Genomic DNA, 22538 nt, shown 5'->3' with positions numbered 1-22538 from the left:
TGTTGAACACCACGAGGCCACAGTTGAAACCTTGGCCGAATACACATCAGCGACAGCTCCTGGACGGACCAGCGATGGATGAAATACTTAAGGAGGCCAACGTTGGTGTGTACAACAAGCCATCACCGAGTCCCGGTGCCCTCCTCCTCAGCCTTTTACACAACCCAGCACGATGTACGGGTGGACTGGCAGCCATACTTGCCTGGCGCCTCGGCACGTAGGAAGAATGTGTGCATTGCAGGGCTTGTGCCCAAGCACAGAGGTGATGAGGCCATCGTTGGAGCTGTCCAAGTGCACTGTTGGGTGCAGGGTGCAAGCGCCGCAGGACTAGAGGTTAAGGAGATTAGGACTGGGAGTAACACCTTCAATCTTACAATGTCAGGTTGAGTCCTTGGGTAATGGCGGGGGCCGGAGCTAGACTCGGAACATGCTAGGAATGGTTAGGACTACGTGCGTAGAAGGGCTACTTGAATAACGTGCAATGGATTGCCACTGCCTAAGGGGCCCTGCGAGGCCTTGGATCGTGTTCCGAAACCGGCGACTACTACTTTCACACATGGATGGGTTGCTCGACAGACGCGTGACAATCCACGTATTTGCACACTAGGTATAATTTTTCATTGCACTAAAGATCATTGGCGGGACCTTGTCCAACTGCCTGGTCTCCACGCTTGTGGTAGCGGTTGAACCTTGCAGATGGCGGTGGAGATTGTATTCTCGTCAATGGCGTCGACATCAACTAAATCCGTCTTGGTCAAACTTACCAACACCCCTCCCCAAGTGGACACAGCGCACGAAAATCAGCCCTGACACCCTGCACACTGGTTGTCTCATTGAATATGTGTCTCATCAGTGGACCCTCCATCGTAATTCGTGTAGCTCAGGTGTGTGTAACAACGCGCGACATAGGCACAACTGACCGGGAAAAGTGGTGAGGGGGTCCCACTCCATGCACATGGTAGTACCTACGGCGACTGAAAGGCAGATCTGTACATAACTGCACTCGCATTCACTAAAACAACTTTCAAAAAGTTGTTGGTCTGCATTTGCGCCGGAAGCTGCATTTGGGACGGCTAAAATATAAAGATAATCTGCTTAATAAAAAAATCGTTGGATTCGTTCGATTTTAACGTCCGGTGTCGCATCAGGTTTATGCCCTGCATTTACGAATACAAGCTCACCAGATGGCCCCGCCCTCCACCGGCGGCTTCACCTTGCTGTCCAGGGCTGGTACCTGCCCCGAACTGCTGGCTAGACATGTACGCATGTACGTTATGACTTGCTCGTCCCGAAACAAATCATAAAGAGTTTACGAGCAAGTACACTCTAAATTGGGCGGGAGGCCCAGCAGTGCGGTTCGTCGCGTTTATTTATAATCTACTGCGCACATCTAGCGCACGTGAGCAAAATAAAGAACTCCAACCAGGAGTGTAAGCCTTAATGCGAATATTGGCCGTATAGCTTCGTTCAGGAAAATGGACGACTGCGACGCTTGTGGGCACCTACTCAGGAGGTTCCGGAGGCCGTCCTTATGCATATCTATCTTTTTCACTGTTTATCTGGCGCTTCTCAAACTTGCTACTTCGCAGATAACAATTCAACTCCGCAGTGGGGAAGTTGAGCTCAGGTAAGAATATCACAGTTAAGACGTCCCGGATGCATCTCCGCAGGAAGCTTGCAAGTCTATGGTAATTGATAGCAGTTATTTTGCTCTTCATAACTTCATGCGCATCTTGTTCGCCTGCTTGTTCGGAAGAGAATGAGTAGTATACTAGCTACGGAGCGGCAACATCTGTGCGCGTCTTGCACGCGAAAGTTCCCTCTTCCCTGTTTACATTTAGAATAACATCTGTGAATCTAGCAATCGACAGTTCTGGATAGCTGCAGGAACATGCGGCGTTGCGTTGCTTGTTACTCATATGTTCGGTATTCGTTGCATGGAATGTGCACATGCACACGCACTCGCGTCTTTGCGTGCAGACGTAGGTTGAGTAGGTTCCAAGTAAAGGTGTTATGTCATTCTGCCCAAAAGAATTGAGCATATCTCTGCTCGAGCTTGTAGGACTGTATGCATGCCAGCCAGCAGCTGCCACACGCACGCATGTCCGTCTGCAGGGCATGCGGACGGACATGCTTCCCTAAATTAATGCGCTGCCCGATGAACGATGTACGGTGCAAAATCATGCTTATAGTGACCTGTGATCCGGCCGGAAGTAGAGTTGTCATCACCGTTGATCTAGCAGAATCTGCTGGGTGGTAGTGCTGGTGGTGGTGTGGTGGTGGTCTGCCGGACCTCCAGTGGAGCGGGAATTTAGCTCCGTATGCAGGGCCAATGCATTTTACAAGGTAGCCATCTCCTCCTCTCATCACTGTACCGATGGCCATCCAGTCATGTATATGGTCCCAATGTCACTTTCGCACGTGGCACAATATATAGACAGTCAAATATTTTACAGATGCACATGTGCACCTAGTTAGCTTCCCGTGAGGGTACTGAGGGTACTCCTTGGTGTCCGTGACACCATGTAAGTATACAATCAGGATACTGTGTGATGTTGGCGAGCAGGCGCAGCCGTCAGTAGGCGAACCACATACATTATTGAGTCCTGCATGTGCCCGTACTTGCGGTAGGTTCCATCCGTCCCTGCCCATCGGCCATAACGTGTGTCCAGCTGCCATAGGCTAGCAGGGAGCTTGACATCCCCCACGCTAACGCGCCCCCACACTTGTCTGCGTGTATGTGTGTACATATCCCGGCTCTGCCCTGCTGCGACACGAAGCCCTGCGGCTGGCATTGTAGCGTCCCCTGGGGAGGGCGACATCAAGCCTGAGCAGTACTTCGTCCAGTACAAGTCTGGTATGTTCGTGTGCTGCTTGACGGGAAACATCCATACATACCTACTTCAATACCCTGTAATCATGGCAGGGTGTCACACTCTGATCCTGTTCCCTCTTGAGCTATTTACTGCTCCTTGACATCTAGGTACCTCTTCATCCATCCACTTCGCGTCCCCCTGCTGCTGCCTCGTTTCATCTCTCGCCATTATCATTAGGGAGTGGGGAGGCTCTGCGTGAGGAGTTGGTCAACCAAGGTTGCTCTGTGGCAGCATACATACCAGATAATACGCTGCTAATGTACGGGCGGTACAGGTCTGTGCTGGAAGCGGCGCAGCGATATGACGCGCTTGTGGTGGGTGACTTGTGGGAGGCTGCTGGGAGGCACGCGGACCTGTCACAGCAGGCTTGCCGTGCAAGCCAGAATTCTCCTCTCCCTTCATCTTTGTTGGGATCTAACTAGCTAATGAATTGTGAGGGTGTGTAGTTAGGCTGCTATGCATGTGTGCAGCATGTATCTCTCGTAAGTTGCACTGAGCCAGCGCCTGCAGGCGCCAAGGTCGAAGCACAGCACAAGGGGCTAGCCCAAACAGCAGGTCAGGCTTTTGTGCCCCTACCCCAACTTACACCACGAAATGCGATGCAGCCACGCGGCAGCGCCGCTGTGTCCCACATATGTGTATTCTTGTCCGTGTTGCTTGGTTGTATGTGCCTTGCAAACTATCTGTGGACTGTACCTGTATTCAACAGACATTCGTACATGTGTTAGGGCCATTATTAACTCGATATGGTAGCCCATTGTAATTCTGAATCCGGCCCTGGATGGCACTTGGTGCCAGCAGTGGGGGCAGGTCAATTGTACAATTTTAAGAGAGTCGGTGCAGCGTTCTGTGTAGATGATTTGGTAGCTAATAGACGCCGCCAGTATCAGTCTGTAGTAGCAAGCTTCCCCCATCCCCCATGGGGGCATCACCACCAGCAGCTAGCAAGCAGCGGGACACAATCTTAATCCTGTTGGTTACCCTTCAGGCAGGTTACCGGCGGCCTGTGTTTTTCTATAACGTATGCACGCAATACCCTTCAATCTGTCGATCATTCAACTTTTGGCCTTCATTGGCAAAGTTCCAATGAACGCAGGCAAGCGCAAAGCAAGGTACTCATGCTGTTTGTGTAGCTGGTGGACCCATGCCCGTGCTGATCCAGCTGATGTATGAGTACCCATCCAACCAGCCATTCATTCATACGTACATACATCCCAGCATGTCCTCCAACTATCCTATCCCTTCACCCAGGGAACGTATGGTGCCAACTACAAGCTGGCTCCGGAGCTGGTGGAAGTCACAGGAGCCATGAGACCAGCAGCGAGACGGAGGAGGCGATTGATGCAGCGTCAAGTGGGCGAGGCCAGTCGTTTTGATGATGGAAGCACTGCCGCCATCCCCGGCAGCTCTGGGGGCCCTGGTGCCAACGAGGGCCGGCTTGAGCCCCAGCAGCACCCCATCATCCGGAGCCTGGAAATCTGGAGCGTGCACAGCAAACGCGATAATCACCGCAAGGAACCTCGCCATGACAGGAAGCGCATGATGCACATGCGACGGGGGAGCGAGGATGCGATGGCGGTGCAGGACTTGAGCAGCATTGACAGCCAAACCAGCAATGGTGTTGCTGAGAGGTCGCTCCTGGTATCGTCCACGCAAGGCAACACGGCAAATCTGTATGGCATTGAAGTCTTCATAGTGCCAGGTCTGCCTGCTGCGGAGATTCGGGGAACAATTCAGGATGGCTGGATGACCTCACTGGCGATAAAACTGAGACGCGACAGCGATCCAGCGGACCCCTGCCGGCCAAGGATGCGTGATGCAGACCTGTATGACTCATTCTCGCCACGGCTGCGAGCATACTTCTGCGCCGAGGTAAATAAAACCATGGGTGGTAGTTCTTCGGTCAGGCAGCATTCTGTCACCACATCGGTCTGCAGAGCTGTTAGGTAGTATGACCTACATAGTTCCTTTGCCTTCCTAGTCCGTTTACTTGTCCTGCCTTAACGACAGCGAACAGTTACGGTTTCGGTGATGCCTTATATGGAGGGAAAATTCTTGGTTCTGACGCGCAAAGATGTTACTGTTTTGTTGTCGCTCACATGGTGATGTGTGCATGCACTGACGGACGGATATGATGTGTGAAACAGGGGGGTGTATCTTCGCCCGTGGCAGCTACCCTGCGAAACCCTGCCTTCCCCGGTATCTCGGGGCACCCTCATCCAGTCACCCTAGTCAACTTTTCAGTGAATCGCTCAGGTTCCGCACCCACCACCAGCATCCTACGGAAGCTGCCGGGTCGACAGCGGCCCAATTCCGTTCCTGATCGGCTCGCAGGTTAACTTTATTCCAGGTCACCACCGTCCATCAACATAGGGTGCAATGCCTTCCATCATCGGAAGGACTTTGACCCAAATGGGTATCGATCCCGGGATCTCCCGGGGGCAATGATCGCGCCTTACCAGTAGTGCCAAACCCTATATATGGATATGTATTCAGGACATGGAAGAGGCCGCCGCATTGCTCAGCCAGCAGGCGCTGGTGACCTGGCTGGAACCGGTGCTGAAGGCCACCACCTTGAACGCGGCTGGTGGATGGCTGGTGCAAACCGGTGAGCATGCGTGGGTGGCTCTTGATCAGGTTCCTGTTGCGGCTGTGTTACAAAGCCCCCAACATCATGGGGAGCGCGAGTAACAGCGCTCTAGCTACAGCAATGGCGATGCTGTACCATTGCCGAGTAGGATGTCATGAACTGCTTGCTGGTCCTGCAACACTGTCCCAGCAGGTAACAATCTAAGTTGAATCCCAGAACAATCCAAACCAACCAATCCAATCCAAATCCCCCAGCCTGAAGTTGTCCAAAAATGGCTGGCTGGTTGCCCCTAATAGTCGTAAAGGAAACAGGAAGCGGCAATCTATCTGTTGATGTTTGGATAATTCGGCTGCCTGCTCTATGCTTACATGTATGTATGTGTGTGCGCGTGGGCGTGGGCGTGGGCGTGGGTGTGCGCGTGGACATGCGCGTGTATGTGTGTGTCTGTGTGCGTGTGTTACACCTCTGTTGCATTACCCAGCGAGTTGTAATGAGCCCATACGAACCAAAGGCCCAAAAGCCTTGGAGCCACAAGTTAGGTACAGGTTATAATATAACGCAAAAACTTCTAGTATTCAAGCAATTCACCCAGGGGGAACATATATACCCGCAGGTGATCTGGACCTGGCTCGGTACAACAACCTGACCGGCGGCGACCTGCGGCCCTACTGGAAGGCTGGGATCATGGGCAACGGAACTGTAGTCGGGGTAAGCAAGCGCGTGCTTGATCGTGTGTACAGCAGGGCACGCACGTCACGCGTTGTATCTATCGTAGATATCTTTTTGACCAACGTATGTGGGTGTGGCTGATTCTTTGTATGCATGTATGGCAATTGTAGCGTGCTACAGGACTGAAAGCAGTCCCAATGGCTACCTACTTGCGCATTCGGACGCGATGAAACTCAGATGAGTGATGATATGGAGGACTGAACGTGAAATTAAAACCAAACGCCAATGCAGGTGGGGGACACCGGTATCGACCTGAGCCATTGCTCATTCGTGGATGACAACTACGACCCCGCGGCCCTGAAGAACTTATTGGCGGGAAACCCGATGCGGTGGAATCTTCCAAACCATAGAAAGGTCGCACAATACGCCATCACAAACACTGTATCTGGTATGTAGCTCGCACCGACCGACAAGGCAGTTGAGTCCAGCGGGCCAGGCAAGAATTAATGGGTGAAAAATCAACCGCGGCTTGCTTCCGCCCCCGCGTCCCAGAGAAAGACCTAGCTCCTCATCACCTGCTGCGTGTTGCTAGCTGCACCCGATGGACGTATGTATGTATGTATATAAGTAGCGGATAGAAGGTGTGAATCCCGTGGTAACCGCAGATGCATCCCCTACACGCATACCCTTGTGGCTAATAACCCAGAAGCGTCCTTCGCTCTTCGTCAACCAAGCTTGCAAAAAGTGTACATTTATGTATTCCGTCGCACCGCCTTGCCCACACATCATCATCGACGTTCTGATAGGGCTGGTAGGGCCCAGCCAGTGCATGGCCACGTGGCCGCACCCATGCATAAAGTGCACCACCACTAATGATGCATGACTACATCAACTGCATGCAGACGTTTGCATGGGGATATAAGTACATGATATAGCCTTGCGGTCCCCCACATGACTTGAATGGCCAACATGGCGCACGTGCACTTGCAGATCCGCTGTCGTATTACGGTGACGAGGTGGAGGGCCACGGGACACACGTGTGCGGTACTATTGCCGGGGTCAGGGTATCCACAAACAACGGTCTTCTCCTCAACAAGAACGACACTGGCGCAGCGCCTGCTGCTAAAATCAGCTTCATGGACATCGGAGTGCCCGGCGCCCCTGGCTTGGAGGTCCCGTCGGTGGCAACCGTATTGCTAGAGGCGGGTGAAGTGTCATGACCCATAATCAGTTTTGCTAGCTCGACCGCTAGGACCAGGGAACGTGATATATGGCAAACCCACTCACGCTGGGCAGGCCGGAAGCAAGGTACCTAACTTAGTTTATTCTGGCAGGTAGAGGACTTTCCTGCCTTCAGTAGGAAGCGTTCTTATCTGCGTATGTTATTTTGTATTTAATGTACATCGTGCATATGTACATGAATTGTTGTTCGCCGTCGACCTACTTACTACTTCTTCATCACATCATCGTATTTGCTTCTGATGAGTACATCCATGCTGGGTGCGTAGTGCATGTAGAGCCGCCCAGCATGCGTAGCGTGGCCGCTGCTGAAACGCCCGCATTTACGTTTCACTCATTGCGGCTGCTGAGTATACACGGCGTAGCCTGTCTGACGTGAGATGATGGAGTCCTGCTAACACTATTGACCGAGCGCATGCATGTCTGCGATGTGGTGTCAATACATATTGCCATGCAGTGACCATACCCCTCCCAATGCACCCTGTTTCCCCACCATATCTACATCATTAGTCGCACTTCACGGCGGGCGCGCGGCTCTCCTCCGATAGCTGGGGATTGACAGGCTCATTCGCAGTCCGGTATGACTCAATAGCACAAGGCTTCGACCTGTTCGCCTGGAGGCACCCTGACTTCCTCAGCATGGTTGCCGCCGGCAACTCGGGTGCGCATGCCATGTATGTCCGTTATACATATGTACATGTATATTAGTGTTCGATATCTCGCTACCAGCATTACCCAATAAATGGTCGGTCCTGCCTAAGAACACTAATAAGGGCATGTGCCACCAAGGCAGGGTCCCTAGCTCCCTCTGCTCCGTCTGCTCCCTCCCTCTGCAGTCATGCGGTGGACCCCCTATAGCTAGGTTTTATAGCGTCCTGCGTGTACCGATGGGTATCGCTAAACGTGGTTGGCCGGAGTTGCCAAGATGCATGCATTCGCCCTTGAATGTATTTCTCGTAATCCTTCACATATGCGTGCACTTAGGTATTCATGTTTGCATGCGCTTCCGCTGCACGCAGGTGTGAGCGGTTTCATGGCAACTGTCGGGTCGCCTGGTACGGCCAAGGTATGTTAGTGTAGTACGTTTACATATACCCTCTTGGATTACTTGTGTCTAACCATATCCGTCCCTTATCACGCGTTTGAGCTTATCAAACTGCGTACCAGTCATGCATGTCGGCTTAGCATGCCCCGCCCATGCAAACTGCCTGAAACCTACGGAATGCCCTACCGACTTCGCATCTGCTGCACGTCTACCATCTATACGCATGCGAAACGTGCAGAACGTTCTGTCTGTGGGGGCGTCGACCAACCATCCCAAGGGCGTCGCTTCCGCCGCCAGTGATCAGTACGCATTCCTGTTCCGCTATCGGGATGGTGCTCGTGCCCTCCAACAGTCGGCGGTGCGTGGGTGGGTGTATATAGGAGGTTGGAGTGCGGTATGTGGATTGGTTGATTGTGATTGATTGTTACAGAAGAGTGGGAGGCTTCTGGGCCGATTGCATACACGTAGATGTATATGTTATGCATTACGTCCATGCATATACGTCCATGGCCCCCCCGGCTTTTATGGATGTGTGCGGAACTTGTAACTTGTAACATATACACAAATGCAAGAGTGCGTGTTTCCTCGAAATGTGTAGCTAGTCCTCACAACACAAATCGTGCTTGTAGCATGGCGTGCGAAATGGGGAGGTCCAGGAGGTCTCTGCCTGTCTTCATGTCTGCATGCTTGGGACTCCTAGCTACTTCCTCAACCTTGCTCATGCAGATCTGGCCGGCCGGCGGCCCATACTGGGACGCGTGGCGCACGTTGCTGCAAGACAAGGCAAGTGCACACCGTTGCAAGACAGTATAAGCGGATGCATGGGATTCTGTAGGAGCGCATCCCTTAATATGCTATTAGCTGGAAGCTAGCTGGCATTATATTTGCCAAGGGAAGCCGGTGGCGAGCTAGGTGTTGCGGTAGCCTACATGGGTGGCACGTACGTAGTGCTCAGCAGGTAGTAATAACGGGAGCTTCAAAATCTGTACACCTTAAGGGCACTTACTAGAAGTAGCACTGGTGTACAAATCTTCGAAGCTTCGAGATGCCGGGCGGAGACAGGGTGATGGGGCTGCCAAGGACCGTACGCTACTGCAGATTGCCGCTCTCGGGATGTGATGTGAATTGTGCATAATAACTACGTACATACATACATACCTGTGTATCTGCCGCATGCCATTGCGTGCAGGAGGTTCCTGTCGTACTGGCCAACCCGTTAGGGGCGTGCAGATCTCTGATGAACGATAGGTATACCGGAAAGGTGGTGGTGGTGGATATGGGCTCGTCAAGTTGCAGCCCCGAAACGCGAGCAGCCAACGCCGCGGCCTCTGGGGCAGCGGCCGCTGTCTACATCCGGGGGGACGCCTACTTCTCCAACGATGAAATCACCGCCAACGAAAGCTTTTCCTCAGCGATCATATTCACAATGGTTACAAAGGTATGTATGTCAAACATGTGGTCGGTAAAAGCAGATTATGTAGCATGCCTGCGTACGTACGTATGATGTGTGGAACAGGGGGGCATATATTCACCCGTGGCAGCTACGCTGCAAAACCCTGCCTTCCCCGGTATTTCGGGGCACCCTCATCTAGTCACCCTAGTCAACGTCTCAGTGGATCGCTCAGGTTCCGCACCCACCACCGGCATCCAACGGAATCTGCCGGATCGACGGCGGCCCAACTCTATTCCTAGTCGGCTCGCGAGTCAACTTTATCCCAGGTCACCACCGTCCATCGTCTTGGTGCATTTCACCTTCCACCATCGGAGGGATTTCCGACCCTGACAGGTCCCGATCCCGGGATCTCCCGGGGGCAATGGTCCGTGCCTTACCAGTAGTGCCTAACCTGAGCACACGTGTGTATGTGCGTACATTAGCATGCTATGCTAGCTTTTTTGCTCATTGCTCGTCTCGACCGCCATGTCGTCCCTTCAGTCCCGTCACGCGCACATAGCTAGCAAGTATGATGGCGTGCGTCATCCCCATACCTGCCCACAGGCCCATGGAACCTACCTCAAGGCCGTCTTGAGCAATACCACAAATTCAAACTTTTACATGACCTATACCTCCTATGTAAGTGTTTGTGTGTAATTACACCTTGCGTTGCGATACTCTCGAAATGCGTAACCTAGGGCCCCATACGAGCCGGGGGCAGGCCCCATTGCTGTGTAGGTGCCATGGCACGACATGGGCAGAACAGACATGGGTCCTCTCAATTCCGTCGTCAATAGTGAATATTCAGCTCATGCATACGCAATTTTCGCTTTATTACTTCTACAATATTTATCGTCTATTGACAAGGTCACTGTATAAAAGGTGGGACCAAGCGATAGATTGCATGTAGATTCGTGGAATAGATTGGCATGCGTGCTCCGCACTTGGTATGCTGCAGCCGGCGATCAACCTGGGCATTGACAGCATTGCTAGCACCTCATCGCATGGTCCATGGCCTGACGGCCGCATCAAACCGGACATCGTGGCGCCCGGAGCAAGGGTGTTGTCGGCATCTTCTGGTGGCTCGATCGTGGCAGGCGCAAACAGTACGTATGTATGACACGTGTGATACATTTCCGATGCATTGACTTGATGAACAACGCGCATGTGGCATTCACCTGCTTGGGTTTTATCATCCGTGGTTATGTGAAAAGGTGTGTGTGTGTATGTTTCACCAGCACCTACTCTGTTGATGCATGCAGGTCGTACTTGCTCTGATGGCTCTGTGTACATGCAAGGAACGTCCATGGCGACGCCTATGGTAAGATATAAGTACGCGCTAGCATCTTCATCGCTTAAATCATTTCGTGCATGCGCGTTTTTTGTCGTTGTCACAACAGCTGGCTAGCAAGCATCTAGCAAGCAAAGACGCCTAGCCAATGGTTGCATCGCCTGACGCTGGATGAAACACAGGACAGAAGAGGGAGACCGACTGGTCCGTATCGGCACGCACAGATACTCAACAGTCTCGGTGTAGACTAAGACCGGGCTAGCACTGCTGGGACTTTGCCGCCGTACCTACAGTACCGATACATTAGTGTTGCCTCAGTGACAGGAAGTGCAGCCGAATATACACACGATTGTTAGCCTTCTTTGCTGTTGACTGTCAGTTCACTCAGGGGTAAAATTACCGTTCATCATCGCCTATGAGCGGATCCATGCAAAGTAAATTGTCGTCCACTACCCGTAATAAATGTGATGGTGAGGTCCCAACCAGGCGTAGGTCGGCCTAATGCGGTAAAAGAACGTAAACGCGCCCCCAAATTCAACAGTCACTCTGTGGACGGCCCCATCCATGATTTGGGCCTTGATGTGATGTCGCTTCATCAACCGGCGCCCCGTCTCCATCACGTTAACTGCAGCCAGGAGTACTACATCCCTTACACGCTGCTGCATTTCCACCGGGGGTTGCAATATAATTAGCCAAACTCGCGGGATATTGGATGTCTCAGTCTTATAATAATTTGGTCAATGACCACTTGAGCGATTGTGCAGGTCAAAAATGATGCAGTCAAGACTGGGACTCTTGACGATGAGGTGTGAAAGCCCCGCACATACATGCGGTGGTGCTGCCTTAAGGCACGGGGCCTTTCAAGTCCCGCCTAATCTCCTGTACAACCAGCTGGGAGAAAAGCTCCATGCAGTCCATGCAAACCTCCCATGCAAGAAAGAAAGCCATGGAGAACAGCATGTCTACCGTATGTATGTCATGAACGCTTAACCTGGCTAACACTCTTGTATGTGCACTTGCAGACATCTGGGCACCTTGCTCTCATGTGGCAATACTTCAGGTACCTAGGGACCAACCTGCTTGTGTGTTCATGCATGCATACATATTTCACGCCTTCGACCACATGCATTCTTCACGCCATGCAAGCTACATAGGCGTTTGTGTATGTTCGTGGCGGCATTGTTCAGCGCATTAGCTTCCGGCCGCCTAAGAAGCTTGTCACTCGAGGTAGGATGCCGGAAGTGGCTTTCAACATTTGTATGAACTGGTGGTGGTGTGTGCCATACTGTATGACAATTACTACAGTTAACCAGCTTCTGGCAGCGAGCCCAGCATGATTAGTCAGCTAAGATGGTTCGTTTGCCATCTAGATTGAGAAATAGAGTGTTTGTGCGCACCTAGCTAATTTTGTTTGCATCCATGTGTGCCAGCTGCAGGAGGATGTTGTAGGGCAGCGCCATGCATGGCACTTCGTTAACCATCCATTCCCGCCCGTTGATTTGACTCCGATGCAACACAGGGACGGTATGTATCCGGAAGGTGACCGTAATGCAGTTTCCTCTGTCGGCTTCGAGCCGTCAGGCATGCTGATCAAGGTAGGTGCATGGTGCGCCGCGCAGGTGCACCTACACACGCAAGCAACGTGTGTGAATTTATTTGCCTATCAATATGAGTGTGTGCGCCGCGAGCTAGGCAAGGTGCGATGCGCATGCGATGCGCTGTGATGCCCGCCGCCGCCACCATCTTTGACGATGAAATAAAGGGTTGCAGACCAGCAGCCTTAGAAATGCACTGTGAGCCGTTTGCGCCTGGACGACATCAATTGCTTACACTCCAGATAGATATACGTAGTACATTGTATGCATTGATTAGATACTCGCCTACTGCTGATGCTCCCAGTCTAATCGCCGTTGAGAGTTAAATTTCAGTGTTATGCTGACCGCTGGCGTCATTGCAAGGCCTTCAGCAAATAAGCAAATCCATTTTCATCCTCATTCTGGGGAGCAACTCCTGCCTATCCATGCTGTGCATGTACGCAGGCCGCAGCCATCGCTGGAGCCAAGTCCTTGGCGGTGCGATGCCGTACATTATGCACATAGCTGTTTCTGCTTAATATCTTGTTAGCTGCAATACCAATTATATATCGTAAACAGATATAAGTATGTGATACACATTTTGTAAATATGCTGTCCATCCACTTGCTGGATGCACCCTTCTAGCAGTGCGGCACCAGCAGTCTGTAGGAGTTGTCGTACAGCACGGCACACACCATCATTACGTCATGCACGCTAGAGCGCATTCCCAGCGTCTCGAGAGGCCTTCTCGGCGGCTAGCTACTACACAGGCATGCCAGCGCGAGCATGTGTTACTGTGAGCAACTGAAGTCCTGCCTGACTGCATGCCACCCGCGCCTCCAAGTTCCACCATCTAACACTCCCCCAACAGCTAAATTCTAACTGGGTGTACCTGAAATCATCGATATGAACCTGAAACTTTACAGGTTAACGCTCGACCATAGTTAATTACAGACTCACAACCTGTGCCTTCGATCCACGGGACGTGCTGCCTCTCACATTCCACTCCCCTCTCCCGTCGGCACTCGCATCATGCATGTGTATGCGCTTTCATCGCTGTATGTACTCATCTCTGTATGCACTGCAAGGTGGCACCTTGCAAGGATGCCAGGTGTACTGTAGACATATCACCCATACACTCATCACAAACGGCTTGGCTGCTGTATCCGCCGCCGTATGCAGGGCGGTTTTGCTCGCTCTGCCGGAACCGTACTGGGTGAGGCTCCAGACGATTATCAGGTAACTAGTGAAATGCATGAATGTGGTCACCACAACGGTTGTGCGTCTAGATCGCCGGACGTACACCATACGTACCGTGCCGTGTGCTGCCGCCACATACACCCAATAATCGATAATCCTTGTAGGCCACCGTCATTTGCTGGATTGATTGGGTATGTAACTCCTGGAACCACGCTGCTGCATACGTACGTACCTAACTACGTACCTAATTCTGTTTGTCAGTTAGACCGCACACCAGGACTGCCGGCATTTTGATGGACTACGATGCACACTCGGGTAACATGGGGCTTTCGTTGCGATACCACAGGGCTGGGGCCGGTTGGACCTGAGCGGCTGCCTGCCCCTGCCCGGGCTCACGAGCCCTAACATGCGGATCCAAGTGGCCGACATGGGACAGATACAGCAAGGAGAAACTATTTACCTTACCGGGATATGGGCAACCGGTACCGGGTGCGTGCATAGATGGGGGGGGGGGGAACGGTTCTGCACATATGTATGCGTTGCTGTTGCGGGTCGTTTGAGATGTAGAGATTGTATCGCTCTGCTTGGTGGCCCGAGGGAGGAAATAAAAATACCGAAAACTTGCTAGCTGCTTGGAATTGCGGCCGCTGGGCACATTTTTGTTTGCCAGTAACCAAAGCATCCTTGCATGCTTGTCGCTATATACTCTGCTGCCTGCCTACCACCCATGTACAAATGGTTCATGGTTACGGACGAAGGTCAGCGAGGTTATTGGCGTACGGGCCCCCGCCCCCGCCTCCGCCCCCGCCCCCGCCCCCGCCCCCACGATCGCCCCCGCCCCCGCCCACGCCCACGCCCACGCCCACGCCCACGCCCACGCCCACGCCCACGCCCACGCCCACTAATATCTTGCACGTATGGATGCGACGACTCTGCCGTCGGCTCTGCAAGGGATTATAGCCAGCTTTGCATTCTTAGTACGTTGCCCTTACACTTTTTATCCAACCCCACCATCACTGCACGACTGCATGAGGCACGCACGCACACGACTCGTGTAACGTATGATTAATGTACGTGTAACGTATGATTAATGTACATGCAGGCGGATTGCGGCGGCCCTGGTCTGGCATGACTACCCGGCATCCGTCATGGCAAGCACTACCCTTGTCAACGACCTGGATTTCAAGTACAGCATTAACCAGGGCGCGCTCATGCAAACACGTGAAGGTGCGTGTGCATGCATGTGTATACATATGCATACCATGCATTAGATATTAATCTATGTGTGTTACATGCCCAATGTAATCCAATACCTGAAAATAATAAATGCACCTCCTGCCAGTAGCCGATCCGCGCCATCCCTGCCAGCTTGACGCCTTTCCACCGTCCTGCCAAAAGGCATTTTATGTATTAGGCACTCATTGCTCCACTCATGCTTCTTGCCCCCCGGACTTCGCCTCGGGTGCATGTGCGCAGGTAGGTTTGAGGTAGGTTCTTCTACCTGCTGTATAATTTTATATTGCCTATCGATCGCGCCCCGGTTTATTGGATTGCGACCATCCCTATCTATTCTACCAGGACACGCACGATCTGTAGAGGATGGAAACATTTACGTTAGGACTCGTTCGTTTTCCCGGGGCCATATTTCTTTGGTTGTGGCTACGGCTACTCCTGTAATCGGCCTCCTGGAAACAATTATCAATCCCACAGATCACTCCAACAATGTGGAACGCATCGAGCTCTCCTCCCTCCAGTCAGGCGACTCGGTGACCCTGGCGGTCAACGGCACCAAAATCGTTCACAGTGTGATCGGCAATGGAAGCGACGCACAGCTGCCCCAGCGCTGGGCCGTGGTGGTGGTGGGGCACTTCCTGGGGACGCTTAGGACGCAGCTCAACCCGGTTTATGCGCGACCACACCGGCTCAAGGTGGGGACTTGCGCCGGCGTGTGAGCTCCGGTTGGTGGTGATTCCTTACGCGATAGCTGCTGTACAGTACGGCACACGCACCGTCGTCAATAGGTATATGCTAAAGCACCATGCCAGCATCTTGAGAGCGATGCCTGTTAGGCTTCCAGCATTTGCTACGTACGCCGTACCTGGCCTCAGGGACAAGATGAAAGCTACACATAGTCCCCATGCTTAGCGCTAAATATGTGTTTTACCGAGTGTGTGGTTCAGTCTGTGAAATCGCTGTACAATTCAGGGGCTCCGCCACGCAAGGGCAGCATGGGTATAGAACCGCGCGCTAGAACCATACGAGGCAGAGATAGGAAAACAATTGATGTACAGCAAGAAAGGAAAGTAAAGATGTGCATCGCCATGCGTGCGTACGAGCAAACGCAAACACTCAACTTTAGGGGGTTCATAATGCTGTGGCGCAGCTCGCCTAGTATATAACGCTCAAATAGCGCGTGTGACAAAATATATGCATGTAGATGGGCAAGCTTTACATAAACCGCAAGCACGTGCGGTGGACGAGCATATATGTGTGCAATCTAGCTCGCTCCAGAGCTCCTGGCACTGTGTAGTAGCTGGTACACAGTACGGCACCTTGAACAACTACAAATACGCGCAAAGTGCTTCACCGGCATCTCGAGGGGCCTTTTCAACGGCCAGCTATTGCACGCTGCATCCGTGGCAGCGATGGAAGCAGCTGCGTGTGGGGACCCAATTGCCTTCTTGCTGAACATTCCGGTTTATTTGTCGTGTATGTGGAACTCGTCGATAATCTTTTTGCCCGTGCAAATGCGTCCGCACTGCTTCTGGCCGGCCGGCCGGCGGATGTGCTGCTGCTGCTGCTGCTGCTGCTGCTGCTGGCAGTTGCGTGAGTTATTGCATAATGCGGCATGCATGGCTGCTGGCCGTTTGTCCCATAGTCGCCTGCCTCTTGCTGACCTCTCTCTATATGTATTGAGGACGTAACATACATCATACAAAATCCTAGCTAGGAATTCCTTAATGTTCGACTACACACGTCGTTTGTATGTATGCATGCAGTCTTCAAATACTACTGTCGGCGGCGTCCAAGTGTGGGAATACGAGTTACGGCAGTACGTGGCTGCAGGTACTCAGCAGTCAGCAGGGCTCTGTGTAACGGCAGCCGGGACCTCGCAGGTACCTCTCATAACCACTACCTGCAGCCAGGTCGCCACCAGCTTTTCGTTCTTCGAGGAGCCAGGTAAGCAAGGGTGGATCTGCTGCTCTGCACGCATGCTCTAGCTATGTATGTATTAAGACTACCTATGTGAGTATTAAATAATGTTGCTGCCTCCATATCTCTCTTGATCGTGATGTTCTTGCCGCCAGGCAGCAGTGTGACTATCTTTCGCCATATGGAAACAGAACTCGGCCCCGTCTGATCTGAAATTGACCAAAAATGGCTGGCTGGCCTGGCGCAGCTTCGTCGGTCGAAAAGTTGGAAATAAATAGGAGGCCGGCTTAGGAGCCTTGAAACATTCCTTGCTAAGGGGAGTGTTTCCGGCATTGTTGTATCCTGGCGGGCGCATCACGGGATCTATATATCCGTACTTTTCTGTAGTTGTGATACAACAGGCATGCAGGATGCAGGCAACACTACGTCTGTCGTCGGTAAAAAAACGTATCGTGTCCTGGTATGAATATTAGATGGTTTTTATTAAACTAGTAGCCTTTGGTGATACTTCACGCACCATGCTTCGCCCGTATCTTAACGTGTTTAATTCTAAATGCTGCAACTGCGTGCTCACTGCCTGCCCTTTGCAGACAATTCTACTGGCGGCTACATGTACGTGGTCAAGGACTACATAGGCCGGTGCCTGACTCTGGCGGCAGGCAACAGCAGTATGTTCTTCTCGGCGTGCGACCCATCAGATGCAAAACAACGGCTAGCCCTATTCAAGAACGCTTTGATCACAGTGTACGTAGCTTCACAATCATACCTCTTAACACGCAGCTCGATATTTGTTCCCTCGAGGTCTTGGGACCTACCTATCCCTCCCGCCACTCGATCTCTTGCTTAAATACTCCCCTACGGTCGTCTGGAAAGCAACCTTGTATATAGGTACGCGCGGGCCTTGTACGCGTGTAATGCAGCACCTACGAACGCATCTCATCACGGATACATGCGAACGGCCGTGGTCCTTGTTATGATGCTTCCACTCCCGCCAATCACGACTTCATGCCGAGTATAAGAATAATACATAATACAGTTTACGCAATCACCACGCGTGTGTTACTCCCAATCATTTGACGGCCTTGACTCCAAACCCATGGCTGCTGGCGATGCATGCTTTGAACATACAGTCACCCCGCAATAATCCCAGCCGCAACCGACTGCCTCGCTATCAATGGCCATCCAAGAGGCCATCCTAGCCTTGGGCCATATGTTAGCGTGCGTGCACGATGTGACCAAGCAAAGAGAATAAGCCTGCCGATTCCATGTTACCATGTACCTGCCACCCTGCCTGATCCCTTCTTCTGGTGCCCTACGGATGGACGGACGGGGCTTGCTCTGTCGCACTTTCGTATGGTGCGCGCTTAATACAAACCCATTGGCGCGCTAATAAACACAGAGAGACGATATGGCAGCTGGTTCCAAGGCCCCTGCTCGGCAGCAGCAGTAGCAATGACAGCAGGCAGTGCCTGGTCCAAGTTATGTATCCTGCTGCCACAACGGGAAGCAGTGGCCTGCTGCAGGTATCCCCCTGTGACGAGGCGGACTCCGCGCAAAGATTTGTGCTGCGAGATGCACCACGAAATGGGATGCCACCGCAGCCACCTTCACCGCCCCCCAGGCCGCCTTCACGATCACCGCCTCCTCCTCCTCCTCCACAGCCCCCTCCACTGCCATGGCTACGCTTCGAGGCTGCATGGGCCCTTGGAACAGGTAGGTCACTCCCAAGCCCGCTCCTACCTGAACGAACAGATCACGCATCAGCAGGGCGTTGTCGCTAGCTACCCATAACAATTTGATATTCGAACTTGATTCCTCACTGCGCCGGTGCAGTAATAATCTGTAAACAGCCAGCGACAGCAACCAGCATCCTTACCTGCAGGTAAGGATGAAGAAGGTAACCCAGCTGGGTTAACCTTCTTCATCGTCCACATACCACGAAGTCTGTATACTGTTGCAGAGTGGTATATCTATAGACATATAGCTTTATCTGCCAGATGGTTGGCTTCCGCAATGATTGGGCTGTTGCACCACTTAATTGGATGAGGCCAGCCAGCGGGGATTTTTAGGACCGCAGGGAGCTTTGACAATGCGCTGCTGACGGACGACGCCACGTGGGGATCGTGTCATGGCAGCGTGCATGTTGCCACCTTATTATCCACCTACGTCGTGTAGCTACACACATATGTATGCCACCTACATATTTGCTGCATGCAGAGCCCAGCACGGACGATCTGGACATCCTGGTTGCATGGACCGTCAATAGGATCGAATACTACGTAACATACGATAGGGTGAATGTAAGAGGCGCAACATACGAGGGCGATAACGTGTCTCCCACCCCGCCTCGCAGCTTTGAAGCCGTGTCCTGGGGCAGCGCTGAAGAGCCCCCGGATGCGACACAGTATCGGATCTGCATGCTGGTGAATATTGCCATTCCGGACACGTACGACGTGAATCTGACTGCTGCCATGGGGGCCACTGTAGTAGGCACCATCCGGAAGGCAATCAGCGCCGAATCAATTACTGGCGCCACGCGATCATGCTTTTCATCGATGGCCACATTCGTTGGAAGCTTCGTATATCCACCAGGATCGCCTATCATTCCGTCGCCTCCCGAGCTCTTACTGCCTTCACCACCACCACCACCGTCTCCATCTCCACCCGCACCGTCGTCCCCGCCGCCGACCCCTCGTCCACCGCCGCCTCCTGGGCCCCCTTCCGATGCGTTGTTGCTGCCGTGGTTGCGGTTGGAGGTTGCCTGGTCAATTCAAAACGGTATGCTATGCACATGGTCAAACATTCGTTCATTAGGTTTAAGGGGACGCTGAAATCCGGGTTTAACCCCCCTCCTGAAAAGGTGACATCTTTGTTCCAGTTTCATTCAAGGTGTGTGGCTAGACCGCGGACGAAGTGAATTCTTGCCCTACTTGCTTTGTTTGACCGTTTGTGTCTTTCATAATCCTCCTGGTCTTACCATTATGTCGAATCCCATATTACGTACAATATTGATTGATTGCTTTCATTTCCTTTTCCTCTCATCACCGCACCGGCCACATGTTGACAAGGCTCCAACTACTTACTACCCATCTGCTGCTAAGGACTCTATCTGAAAGCCCGTATCCTACGGCGGAACCCGCCAATCCTTATCCATCCTAGATCCTCTGGGCGCGCGCATGTGCCTGTATTTCTTTACTTGTATCGATGCAGACCCGAGTCCCAAGGATCTGGACGTCGCAGTTTCCTGGTTCTTTGACGGGATTAGATACAGCATCTCATTCTATTCGGTGGCTTCCCGAGGCGGCCTGTTCGAGGGCGACAACCTGGAAATAGATCCCAAGGTGAACCGCGAGGCCGCAGTGTGGAATGATAGCGCACGTGCGCCTGACACCGCCCAATACAATATCTGCGTGGCATGGTACTCCTACAATGCGGGACCCACGTACAATATCTCCCTGACGGCCACTCTGGGTGGGGGTGTGGTTGCCTACACTTCTTGGAGGTTATTGGACACCTCCCGTTACCCCGGCGGTCACGGGTTCGATAACTGCGGCACCTCTGACGTGACATATGTGGGAAGCTTCAACTACGTCCCCAAACAACGGCCGCCGCCGCCGCCATCACCACCAAGTAATTCCTGGGCACCACCCTTGCCGCCGCCACGTTCCCCGCCGCCGCCGGTCCCGCCACAACGTTCGTTGCCGCCACCAACGCCGCCGCCGCCATCGCCACCGCCACCGCCGTTCCCACCTGTGTCACCGTCCCCATCGCCACCCCAGCCGCCACTGCGCCCTCCGCCATCCCCAACGCCACCTCAGCCTGCACCGCGCCCGCAGCCGCCAAGCCCACTGCCGCCACCACGCCTACCATCGCCACGCCCACCCCCGCAGCCATCCCCACCGCCACCAAGCCCACTGCCGCCGCCGCTCCCACTGCCGCCGCCGCTCCCACTGCCGCCGCCGCTCCCACTGCCGCCGCCGCTCCCACCGCCGCAAAGCCCACCACCGCGGCCAAGCCCGCCACCGCCACCAAGCCCACCACCGCCGCTACGCCCACCCCCGCCAAGCCCACCACCGCCGCTCCCACCGCCGCAAAGCCCACCACCGCCGCTACGCCCACCCCCGCCAAGCCCACCACCGCCGCTACGCCCACCGCCGCCAAGCCCACCTTCATCATTCCGTCCACCGCCGCCGCGCCAACCGCCACCATCCCTTCCACCGCCGCAAACTGTTTCAATGCCTTGGCTTAGGTTTAGGCTTGACTGGGCCGTGCCGGGCTCGTCAGGTGCGTCACCACCAGTCAGCTAAAGCACCGGGGGTGCTGAGGTGTGGCTGCGGTACAGTAAACCTGGCGATGCGGTGCTGCAGCCTCTTGTGAATTCAATCATTTTAGCTCTACCAGACTCCAATAATATTAAAGGACGCCGTAGTCATGGATGCAGGAATGCAAGCAGCAGCAGCTATCTAGGCATCCTAAGATTCCACCAAGTAACAGATTGCAGCATCCCATTGATCACCAACATCAGGCAGGCATTAAGCAATAACGCCCTATTAAATGCCTACCTGCCGACTTAGGCAGAAGCAACGAGTAGACCGAGAATGCCGGCGCTGATAAATCAACACCACGGGATGTTCTCTCGGGGTTTAATAGTCGCTTGCAATCCGTCTAAGGGCCGCGTGGATTAAATGCCGACCTTAACAATAATGATAGACCTTGGTGTGTAATAGGAGCTTTGCCCCTTCTGAGAAAGGTTACGATGCAGTTCTAGCAGTGATGAGCGGGCAGACGTGTACGAGATAAATACAGCAATCACGATAGCCACAAATAACTACGGCTGTAGCCACAATAGTAAGGTGGGGAATAGGAATGCCCTCTCGTATGTTGATTTCTTGGTCCCGAACTAAACTCATACACCTTCAACCTGCATACATATACGCATATATGTACATGCAAACCGCAGGCTCCGCAGTCTATGACCTCGACATTTTCGTGGAGTGGAACTTCGGTGGCAACACCTACCGCATCACGTCCACCGCTACCCACATGCGGGGCGGCTTTTACGAGGGTGATAACATACGAGGGTACATGTCGCTACTGAGAACCAACTCGGAGGCAGTCTCCTGGGGCGACAGCACGCAGCCTCCAGATCCCAGCGAGTACCGCATCTGCTTTGTTAGTTATAAGCCCTCACCTGGGCTCAGCTTCAATCTGACTCTAACGGTCAGCTCGGGCAACCGCGGCACAGTTCTCTATACTACATGGAAGTTGATGCGCGCTTCAGCTGGCTTGGTAGATCCCTTCAACTGTGGTGTCAATTCTGCTGGCTATGTTGGCAGCTTTAAGTACCAGCCCAACCGTGCGAACATGCCGTCCCCAGGTCCACGTCCTCCGCCAGTAAAATTTGTCGCAACCTAAAGGTGACACCCTCATGTAGTAGGTAGAGACTGTCCCCATCTAATGCACGAGGGT

At 53.1% G+C, this 22538-nt stretch overlaps 1 protein-coding gene across 1 annotated transcript; it reads left to right on the top strand.

The window, feature by feature from the left end:
* Positions 1–1475: 1475 nt before the first annotated feature.
* Positions 1476–22484, top strand: VOLCADRAFT_93831 (uncharacterized protein; the record flags this gene model as incomplete). Its single annotated transcript, XM_002953126.1, has 28 exons — positions 1476–1627; positions 2682–2857; positions 3054–3190; positions 4128–4748; positions 5373–5484; positions 6080–6174; positions 6427–6583; positions 7126–7341; positions 7949–8035; positions 8394–8440; positions 8658–8777; positions 9609–9857; positions 10353–10490; positions 10810–10957; positions 11114–11172; positions 12165–12202; positions 12662–12737; positions 13182–13214; positions 13899–13955; positions 14263–14405; positions 15019–15143; positions 15627–15844; positions 16916–17096; positions 17660–17813; positions 18691–18782; positions 19287–19847; positions 20280–21353; positions 22030–22484. The coding sequence occupies 28 exons, from the start codon at positions 1476–1478 to the stop codon at positions 22482–22484; spliced, it is 5721 nt and encodes a 1906-aa protein (XP_002953172.1).
* Positions 22485–22538: the final 54 nt, after the last annotated feature.

This window comes from Volvox carteri, assembly GCF_000143455.1.
Source record: "Volvox carteri f. nagariensis unplaced genomic scaffold VOLCAscaffold_34, whole genome shotgun sequence".
NCBI lineage: Eukaryota > Viridiplantae > Chlorophyta > Chlorophyceae > Chlamydomonadales > Volvocaceae > Volvox > Volvox carteri.
The sequence above is the reverse complement of the archived record's forward strand: the minus strand, read 5'-3'. Positions and strand labels throughout refer to the sequence as shown.